Source organism: Lactuca saligna, chromosome 5 (assembly GCF_052625555.1).
Source record: "Lactuca saligna cultivar CGN05327 chromosome 5, ASM5262555v1, whole genome shotgun sequence".
Taxonomy (NCBI): Eukaryota; Viridiplantae; Streptophyta; class Magnoliopsida; order Asterales; family Asteraceae; genus Lactuca; species Lactuca saligna.
The window spans coordinates 315422156-315432048 of NC_136421.1; the positions used below are offsets into that span (position 1 = coordinate 315422156).

The following is a 9893-nucleotide window of genomic DNA, read 5'->3' on the forward strand; positions in this document are numbered from 1 at the left end:
TCCATGAGGAGCTAGGCACACAACTGCATTTTAGCACAACATATCATCCGCAGACCGACGGCCAGAGCGAGCGAGCTATACAAAACCTCGAGGACATGTTGAGGGCTTGTGTCATCGATTTTGGTGGGAGATGGGATTCCCACCTACCCCTTGCAGAGTTTGCTTACAACAACAAATATCATTCCAGTATTGGTGTCCCACCTTTTGAGCTGTTGTACGGGTGGAAATGTCGCACCCCGATATGTTGGGGTGAGGTTGGTCACAGAGTGATGGGGCAGACAGAGGTAGTTTTACAAACTACTGAGAAGATTCAGCAGATTAGACAACGGTTACAGAATATACAGAGCAGACAGAAGAGCTACGCCGAACGACGCCGATCAGAGTTAGAGTTCCAGGTCGGTGACATGGTACTCCTGAAGGTCTCACCCTGGAAGGGTGTGATCCGCTTCAGGAAGAGGGGAAATTGCATCCCCGATACATCGAGCCGTTTGGGGTTGGCAAGGTAGCTTACAGAATAGATCTTCCTAAGGAGCTCAGTCAAATCCACAACACTTTTCACGTTTCGCAATTACGAAAATGCATCATGGACGAGGAGGCAGTAGTATCATTGGATGACATTTAGGTCAATGAGCACCTGAATTTTATGGAGAGGCTCGTGGCCATTCTGGAGAGGAAGGTGAAGGTTCGGCAGAATAAGGAGATATCTTTGGTAAAGGTACATTGGGAGCACCGTAGAGGGTCTGAGTAGACTTGGGAGCTGGAGGATGAGATGCGAGAGCACTATCCGGAGATGTTCACCGCAACGGACTTCGAGGATGAAGTCTAGTTCAAGTGGGGGAGAATTGTAACTCCCCGACTCCCAGATATTAATTTTACAACTTTATTTATTCATATTGAAAGGTCTACTCAACGAGTTGGATGCCCTGACTCGTTGAGTAGGAACATTTGGGGCTACACATTTAAATGACCAACTCGCCGAGTCGGAGACATGAATCGACGAGTTGGAGCTGGAGGATTAAACCCTAATTTACGGGGTTTTGCACCCTATTTCAAGGGTTATTAGCCTCCCCCAAAACCCCTTATGAGTCCAGAAACCCTAAATCGTCGTTTTCTCTTATTTTGTGTGATAGTAAGCCTTGTGGTGGATTGTGGAAGGAAGATCTTGAAGTACTCAAGCTTGGAACAAGAGGAAGGTTGTAGATCCGAGTTATTCTTCATCTTAGCATCATTTTTGAGGTAAAAAGTTGTTACCTTGACTTCATTCTATCTAGATCTATGCATGTATGAGATTAGGGCCACTTTGGCAATGTTGATATGTTATTGGGGGTATTAGGCGTGATCTGAAGTTGCAATTTCAGATCTAGGCTTATCTTGGTCTATAAGATCATAATGTTTCAGCCTTTAGTGAGTTAATACCTTCTTCATCCCTTAGAAGCTTCCTTTAGTTTGATCTGGGCCATTATCACGTTGCATGTACGTAAAGTTTGCAACTTTACATAAGAAGTATGCCTTAAGAGCTTAGATCTACAATATGGAGCTTTGGAGTGGCTTAAAAAGCATATGAATGCAGAAAGGACTGAAGGGAATCGACAAGTTGCATGGCCAACTCGGCGAGTCCGATGAAGATTTTCATGCAAGGATTTCTGCATGGACTCAACGAGTCAGTAGGATGACTCGGCGAGTCAGCTAGGGTTTTCCCGAATTTTGGACATGCATGAACTCGGCGAGTTTCAGGGAAACTCGACGGGTCAACTGGGGATTTCACGACTTCTCGAGTTCAGGAAGGACTCAACGAGTCAGGTCAACATGGATTGTTGACCTTGACATTATCTTGGACTTTGACCAAGGGTTGACTAGTTGACTTCTGGGGTATTTTGGTAAATTGGAAATTTATGGAAATGGTCTTATGGTAAATATAGGTGGTGGAGTTCATGGCCATGGTTCGAGAGTTTGAGTTTATCACTTCGATTCAATAGTTAAGAGGTGAGTTATTCTCACTATACTAACAGGGTCGAAGGCACCAATATCGGCCCTTTATGGATTTGTATCCGGGTTATTGCATGATATGCTTATTGATTTACATCATGGTATAGGATGGTGATATGCTTGGTGACCTGGGTAGGTCGGTATCTTGATATATAGGATGATGCTATGTTATTGACCAGTTAGGTTTGTATCCTGGTTATAAGATGTTGCTATAACTAGTGATCTATTAGATCAGTTTGACTGTTATATATAATAGCGTATGATATTTATGTGCACATGTTTGTTTGATTGGGGGTTGGTTGAGGTGGCCGTGCTTTGTGCTGAATGCTAACATACCCAGGGCAGTCCAGGTAAATTGAAGGCCCTACAAAGGGATTCAGTCAGGCTGACAGGCTCGGCGAGCGGTCCGGATAAGCTGTAGGCCCTACGAGGTGGTCTAGATGTGCTGAAGGCTCGGAGAGCGGTACAGATAGATTGAAGGCCTGCGAGGCGGTCAAGTCAGGCTGAAGGCTTATTATGCATGTTGTTTGCCTATATGTTATATGATATGGTTATATATGTATGGCGTTGGTATTTTGGGGGTAACTCACTCAGCCTTCGAGCTTACATTTATCGATTATTGTTTCAGGTACTTTTGATGATCGCAGGAAGGTGAATGCATGATCGTGCACCTCCTTATGTTTTTACTATTGATTCTTGGAAACTCTAATATTAAACCATTTTGAAAACATATTTCTAATAATTATCGGTTTTTGAATATCTTAAAAAGTTTTAAATTGGCATGATTTTTTTATGGATGTTACATGAATAAAAACATCTTACTTTTATTTTTAGTTCTAGGATGTCAATTTCTCCATGGAATCGAAGGTAAGCTGCCACCAGAGCGAATCAAAGAAGTGTTATGATGTAAAAGTTGAAGTTGGCTTCTTGCTTCTAGCGTATAATCAAGTCGTGCATACTACTAATGGTTGTATAGATTCCCGATGAAGAGAATATTAAGGAGCAATGAAAACCCAAACGCCAAAAAATGAAGTAAATAGAAGATATTAAGTAATCTAATGCATAATATTTTACTTAATGCTTAATAATAACCTTTAGAGTACTGGTATAACACCCAAAATTGCTACAACCCTCATCACATGCCAACACAACAATAACTAGAAGTGGAGGTGGTGCATATATGTTATAACATGTTGAGAGAGAGAGAGAGAGAGAGAGAGAGAGAGAGAGAGAGAGAGAGAGAGAGAGAGAGAGAGAGAGAGAGAGAGAGAGAGAGAGAGAAGTTTATTTATTTTTTTATTTTTAATAATCAAATTTAATTCAAAGAAAAAAATAAAAGAAATTATAAAATGACAAAAAAAAATCATTTTATGTACATTTTAACATTCTTACAAGTTTTAGAAACCATATAAACAATTCGTGCAAGTTTAAAAACCACAGAGATCATTTATATAAAATTTTTTACAAAGATTGAAGTTGTAACCTTTGATAAACCACATAGACCATATATGTAATTTTGTCTTATAAAAATGATCTTTATAAAATTATTTAACAATGATATGTTTGAGAAAATTATAGAAATAGTTTGTAAAATTATCTAATTATCCTTATATTTGAGAAAATTACATAAATACTTCTTACCTAACATTATATTGACAAAACTTCATAAATAGTCCTTTTGGTATTTCGAAATCAGAAGTTTAGTCCGTAAATTTAAATATCTCACAAATAATCATTACAACGAAAAACACCATAACATGCCTTAACGAGGGTGAAAAGGTTTTCATGGTGTTATAATACCGTTTCCTTTGCCACCTGGGCCATATAACACCCCCTTAACATGCTTATAACTTAATCAATTACTCATTTAGCCAACACCATTTTGGATTTATAACTTAATCAATTACTCATTTAGCCAACACCATTTTGGATTTGCATTTGTGTATATTGTGTGAATTGTGAAACGGCTACCTAGGACCAAAGCCCAATAAATTATTAGCATTATACTTATACTATTTAGAACAGAAATATACTTATACTTAAAGCATAATTTTTTATATAAATATAAATATCAAATAATCAAATAACATACATATAATAATCGAGTAAGTTATACTATTAAAATAAAATAAAATATTTATTAAACTTAGACGGGTTAACGAGTTGAAAACAGATTTATAATTTTTATCTAATCCAACTTATTTAAATAAATAGTTAGACATGTTATTCATTTAACTTAAAAGACTGAAAATCTTAACTCTAGCTAATGTTGGGTTGGGTTAACGGACAGGATAGCTATTTGCCTACTTTAAATTTGGCCTAATTTGCTTTGTAGAGAAGTAAAGACAATTAACTATTAACACATTGGGAACTGTTTACATATTTTTGGAATATATTGGTTGTGATTTTAACATTCCTCACTTTTCTAATAGTGTTGCAGTTGCACCATGTTACGAGTTGATAGGAATCTAGAATTAATCGGCCCAAATACTATTAAAGCAAGAGTTATATCTAGAAGGCCCAATAAGGGTTTCCCCTGGAACAATCGCAGATTGTGTAATTGTTCAATATATCATCTTCTTTCTTTCTTTCTTTCAATCTTTCTCTGTTTGATCCGGTTTCATCAAACCCTAATTTTTGTTCTTCATCACGAGTCCAAACTTTTAATTGCCAAACCAACTATATTTCAACTTCCGAAGCTATAGAATTTCATTTATTTTCCTATATATATAAAACGTTACATTACAATACAACAAACATCGCTACAAAAGAAAGTTCCACCACCACCATATAACTATATAAGCATCCAACAATCTTTTCTTCCATTCCATTCTTAAAACAAAAATAGCCAACAAATGTTCTAAAGAACCTTGATGGCAACTGGCAAGATCACAATTAATACTATACAATATATAATTTTACAAAAGTAAAAAAGGTAATATGTATATGTATGTACATATATATATAGAAGAAGATTCCTACTTCAAAATTTCACCCATATCGTATCATATCCATGTTGTCAAAGCCTGATTAACCCCTTTGATTCCATCATACCATACTTAACCGAACTAAAAAGATCTTCATAACGTTTTTTCAATGATGACCCTCTTCTACAGTTTTTCATTGCAAACTCCCATCCACCTTGTTCCCCTTTTAGCAGCTGTAAAACCTGTGCATGTATATACATATACACCATTGTATTGTATTTCTCTAAATGGTTAGAAAGATTCATGAAGGAACAAAAAAAAAAAAAAAAGAAACACACCTGATTCATATCAGGCCTTCGAATGGATGATTGTTGTATACATAAAGATGCAGCCAACACCATTCGATGCAGTTCTTGTTTATTGCAATTCTCAGCAATTGCAGGATCAACCAGCTCTCGCACATTGTTCTTCCTCAGCAATGGTTTCGCCTGTTTAAGGAAATCAAACGGCTTTCCTTATTAAGAAATTCTATGTTAAAAAACCTATCATATTATTAGGTCGATTTTTCAAAATAGAATGTTGTAATAGGAATAATAAATCAATGTTGCTATACATACCCATAAAACAAGACTTTGTTGAGAATAATCAAGAGCTCTACGACCACTAATAAGCTCCAATAAAAGTACACCAAATGCGAAAACATCAATCTTTTCATCGACTATCCCATGCATTAAATACTCTGGAGCTAAATATCTACACAAAAAAAAAAATGATAAAAATTTAAGCCATTTTTGTATATTACAAGTATTGGAGTTTTAATAATGAAAGCATACAAACCCGAAAGTTCCTTCGAATCTTGAAACTGTATGGTGAGTCCAATGCTCAGGAAGCCATTTCGCAAGCCCAAAATCACAAATCTGAGTTGAAAATGTTTACCTTAAAAAGTTGCATATTTTTTTTACTTTAGACTTATATTTTGTGATTTTCTTCCAACGATTCGATACCGATTATAAAAATATGATTATAATTTTGATCTTTTATGATCCATTAAAGTCATAATCATTCAAAACTAATAATTAATTTCAATAGGGCTTACTTGAGGTTCAAAGTCTTGTGTAAGCAAGATATTTGCAGCCTTGATGTCTCTATGAATGATTCTCCTTTGACATCCTTCATGAAGGTAAAGCAAACCTTCAGCTGTCCCTAAAGCAACCTTATACCTAATACCCCAATCTAATTTCTCCTTCAAAGCTGTAACAAAAAAAAAAATGTAAAAATCCAAACTTTTTAACCCTTTCAATTCAAGAATTAACAACCTACTTTCAATTATTTTGTGCCTTAATAGTATAAACAAAATGAAAGTAGAATACAATAACAAACAAATCAATGAAACCACATTGCTAACCATGAAGCCATGAAGCTAAGCTGCCATTTGGAGACAACTCAAGAACAAGGTGTAATCCTCCTTCAACACCATAACCAATCAATTTGGCTGTATTTGGATGATTAACATGAGCCATAACTCCAAGTTCTGATAAAAAGCTTGATGTTCTTTCATCAATAGGGCCTCTTGTCAGTTGTTTAACAGCAACAAGCTGCCCGTTTTTTAAAACCCCTTTGTACACCTCAGCATATCCTCCCTTCCCAATCATATTTTCTGGAGAAAAGTTAAATTTAATTCTAACGAATCATTACGCGACACTGAAGAATTAGAATCAGATAAGTAGTTGTAATAAAAGCGCTTATGCTTTTGTTGCTTAAAGTTATGATAATCACTTTTGAAGTTACTTTTACATGTCTAAGTGATTAATTTATTGCTACTTGTAATATCATATTTATATGATCACCTATACTGTCAGGGGTAGTTAGGTAATTTTACATTTGTCTTGACAATCAATTTTCTTATAGCAACTCCTTGCCTTATCATCTAAAGATGAAAACTTAAAAAAATAAATAATCAAAGAATCATAATCATAATCTTCAATTTACCAAACACTCAGAAAAAAAAAAGATTCTTACAGCAACTCCTTACCTAATTATAAACAAGATGAAAACTTTAAATCAAAATAATCAGTCTACACACACCTCCAAAGTCCAAACACATCTCAGATATGATAATCTTGAAGATTAAGATGAATCAAGAAGCATACCTTTTGAGAAGTTGTTGGTGGCAGATTGCAACTGTGAGAAGGTGAAATTCTTCCAATGAGGCTTGAAATAGTTCATATCTGCCATTGGAGATGGTGGAATCATGGCCACGTGTTCTCTGAAACTGCTACTTAATTTTCTTGATAATTGCAAGCCACTACTGATTGGATGAAATGTGGGCAAACATTTCTTTGATTTGCTTTTCACAAGATGAACAAAATCAATCCATTTTGAGGTGGTTGTTGTTGTTGTTGAGGATTTTGAATCTTTTTGATGATCTTCACTTCCTGATGTGCTTTCTTTTGAAGAAACTGTCTCTGATTCCAAACTTCTTAAATAATCCTCAAGAACACAAGTGGGTGAATAGCTGTTTACCTTCACCTTCTGCATATCTACTAATCTGCAAAATTAAACATGTTGCTTAATCTTTTTGTATGAAAAAACATGAAAACTAACAAACCCATATTAAAAATTGCAAAAAAGACGAATTTTTTCCATTTTTTTTATACATCAAAAGGGAGAGCTGATAGTTGTTGGATCAAGAAGACATGACAAGACAACCCAGAAACCTTAAACATAACTTTTTTACAAAAATAATGAAAACGCTCTTATTGTATGTCCTTTTAAACCATAACTTTAAGTCATAGTATTTTGCAAAAACGTATTATATTGTCGGGTTGTTGGGATAGAAAATACGCAAAATGTACAAGAAAATAATTATAGAAAGGGGAGTTTGGATTTGCTTTTAAATTGATTGTGATTTTAAAATTATCTGGACTTTAAATAATCAGATATCAAGATGCACACGAACACTTGTAAAATAACTAATTAATTAAATTAATACAATTGCCTACCTTCTTAGACCTTAAAAGTTAGGCAGTTGGTTATTTTGAAAATTTGATTCTTCAAATGCAATAACCAATTTCCTCAGCGCCCTACCACCCTTTAAAATATCAACAAAAAGAAAATAGATTGTGTATCAAATGGAAAAGCAAAAGGGGGTTTATAAATTTCGAAAAAAGGTAAGAGAATTCAGCACAGGAATCGAGGGAAACCCATTGAAATGAAAACAGAAAACCCCATAACATACGAAAAAGAAAACATGGAGGAGACAAGCGAACACATGCACATGCTGGTAACTTGTTTTCATGGGTATCTGTAGTACTTACTCATGAGTCATGATGCATATACATACATAAATGAATATGTACCTACATATACATATAGATTTGTATACATCAGCATCAAGGCTCGAATAGTTGAATTGGGGCAAAAAGGAACAGCAATAGGCAGAGGTAGAGGGTTTGACCGACATACCATAAAAGCAAAAGCTGAAGATTCGTTTACGGATGCTTTGATACTGTGAACATGTCCGAAAACAGAGGAGGGGTGAAACCCCAGAAACTGATGAGAGAGAGAGAGAGAGAGAATGGTGGAAATGGAGTATTGTAGAAGAACACTGATGGTTGCTGGTTGCTGGTATGTGAAGTTTTTTTTTTTTTTTTTGGTAGGTTTCATTACATTTACAAAAATTACTTGAACACAAATATATATATATATATATATATATATATATATATATATATATATATATATATATTCATTTGAGACCATTCTAATTTTGTAAGACCGTAATAACAACTCTAAAAATAATTTTAAAATGCAAAAATAAATGGAAAAATCCAAAAAAAAAAAAATTAATATTATTTTCGAAACTTGAATTAACTAAAAAAAATCCCGTTTTTTTAAAAAATACGTGAAATATTCTAATAGAATATTACACTAACATATTCTAAAAAATAATATTAAAATGCAAAATAAATGGAAAAATCTAAAAATTCTTTTTTTTTTTAAATATTATTTTCGGAACTTGAGTTAACTAAAAAAAATAAAAATAAAATTCCATTTTTTTTTTGAAAAATATGTGAAATATTCTAATAGAATATTTGACTGTACATATTCTAAAAAATAATTTTAAAAAGCAAAATAAATGGAAAAATCCAAAAATTCTTTTTTAAAATATTATTTTCGAAACTTGAATTAACTATAAAAAATAAAAAAAATAAAAAAATAAAAAAAAATGCATCTCACAGTCTCACAAAATTAAGCCGTCTCACATGAATCTATATATATATATATATATATATATATATATATATATATATATATATATATATATATATATATATATATATATATATATGAGATAGAGAATATACATTACAGCCCCACATAAACTTAGGTACTAAACCTATAAAATATATCGTTTTAACATCACTTGGTAAATATATTGTCCCCAATAATATATTATCATTTTACCATCCTTGTTTGTTTCATTCATTATCATTTATTACTTCAGCCTAGTGAACAATATTGTTTTCCATCATCACCAAGGAAGAAGATAATCAATGTTTTTGCTTCCTTATCAAAACTATTGTGTACATTATGAAACTACATCTTCAAGTATTAATCGTGAATCTCCTAATCGTTATCTTTATATAGTAAAACAACGTATTTTCATGAGGTTTAATACCTAAGCTTAGGTGGGGCTGTAATGTATATTCACTTTTCCTATATATATATATATATATATATATATATATATATATATATATATATATATATATATATACAGAGAGAGAGAGAGAGAGCATGCTAGGTTCAAATTTTTCTAGAACTATTGTGTACCTAAATGCACCAATGAGAATTCAAGAAATAATAAATAATTAAATAAATCATTAAAGGGTATTTTGAACCTTTTTTAATTTTAATTAAGGAAATCATTTAATTGAAATCCTGAAATTAAGGAAATAAAGTAAATATATTTGACCT

The 9893-nt window shown here is 33.3% G+C and overlaps 1 protein-coding gene across 6 annotated transcripts; it reads right to left on the minus strand.

Annotated features, from left to right (window-relative positions):
* Positions 1-4785: 4785 nt before the first annotated feature.
* On the minus strand, positions 4786-8569 carry LOC145048661 (Protein kinase family protein). 6 transcript variants are annotated; one of them, XM_078997230.1, is made up of 10 exons: positions 8379-8569; positions 8231-8272; positions 7916-8004; positions 7064-7461; positions 6319-6570; positions 6010-6164; positions 5751-5830; positions 5531-5666; positions 5252-5401; positions 4786-5155 (listed from the first exon to the last, which is right to left on the minus strand). In XM_078997230.1, exons 4-10 carry the CDS (start codon positions 7449-7451, stop codon positions 5006-5008), a joined length of 1311 nt encoding a protein of 436 aa, XP_078853356.1. In that variant the 5' UTR covers positions 7452-7461; positions 7916-8004; positions 8231-8272; positions 8379-8569; the 3' UTR covers positions 4786-5005. The 6 variants fall into 6 exon arrangements, with proteins under 6 accessions (XP_078853356.1, XP_078853357.1, XP_078853358.1 ...); XM_078997231.1 differs by having other exon boundaries at positions 8152-8272; XM_078997232.1 differs by lacking the exon at positions 8231-8272.
* Between the last annotated feature and the right edge of the window lie 1324 nt (positions 8570-9893).